Source organism: Buceros rhinoceros, unplaced genomic scaffold (genome assembly GCF_000710305.1).
Source record: "Buceros rhinoceros silvestris isolate BGI_N320 unplaced genomic scaffold, ASM71030v1 scaffold25905, whole genome shotgun sequence".
Taxonomy (NCBI): Eukaryota; Metazoa; Chordata; class Aves; order Bucerotiformes; family Bucerotidae; genus Buceros; species Buceros rhinoceros.
This window is the reverse complement of record NW_010415065.1, coordinates 6,487-7,269: the sequence shown is the minus strand read 5'-3', so window position 1 is coordinate 7,269 and position 783 is coordinate 6,487. Positions and strand designations below refer to the sequence as shown.

At 62.8% G+C, this 783-nt stretch overlaps 1 protein-coding gene across 1 annotated transcript in view; it reads right to left on the bottom strand.

Moving 5' to 3' along the window:
- Positions 1-136: 136 nt before the first annotated feature.
- The window catches only part of CTNND1 (catenin (cadherin-associated protein), delta 1), a gene marked incomplete at both ends in the record, with an annotated part of 7,129 nt that continues 6,482 nt past the window's right edge, over positions 137-783 (bottom strand). Inside the window, 3 exon segments of the mRNA XM_010137299.1 lie at positions 137-211; positions 364-461; positions 596-643. Coding sequence (XP_010135601.1) covers positions 137-211; positions 364-461; positions 596-643 — 221 coding nt within the window.

Sequence of the window (783 nt, the reverse complement as noted above, 5' to 3'; positions counted from 1 at the left end):
GGTCAGGCCCCGGCGGACCAGGCAGCGACAGCAGGCAGCAGCGATCAGAGCAGGATTTGGCGGGCCAAAGCACCCCTAACAGCGCAGCAGGATCTGTCACCGCTGTTCAGATTGGGCAGGGCACTGCGGGACATACCGACACGGGGGAAAGCACGGCAGCATCCTCCTCCGCCTCCTCTACCTCAGGCTGCGATTCCTGCCCTTCCTCCTGCTGCAGACACACGGGGGTTAGTAGGGGCGAGGGAGTGGGGTGGGTGTTAGTCGTGGGAGCCCAGTTCTCCCTCCGCCTGCCAGCCAGGACGGTGACGTGTCATCTCCTGCACCCCAGCCCCACGCGCTCCGTCATCAGGAAGAGCTGCTCACCATCATCGGCGTTGCTTTCACCGGCTCCGTGTCTCCAAGGTCTCCAGATCGGTCCAGTGTCCTGCTGTGGTCCCGCTCATTGAGTGTGGAATAGTTGTCTGGAGCAGGAGGGGGCACAGTCAGCCATGTCACCTCCGCGGGAGGCAGCATCACCCCCACAGGAGATGCGAGCTCTGCCACCTCCCAGCACACCAAGGAGGCCGGACGCCCTCAATTCCAGTCCCTCTCCTACCTGGTCCCATGTTGCTCATCTGGATCTCCTCCCGGGAGGATTTCTTGTCTACAAGCATGGGAGAGCTTGATCAGATCCTGCCCCTGCAGCCACGAGCAGCAGAGGAACCACTGCCTACCCCAGCCAGAGGAGCCCAGATCCAGCTGCAGCTGGAGCACTGCTGACCCAAGGAGGCTACAGGACCTTCG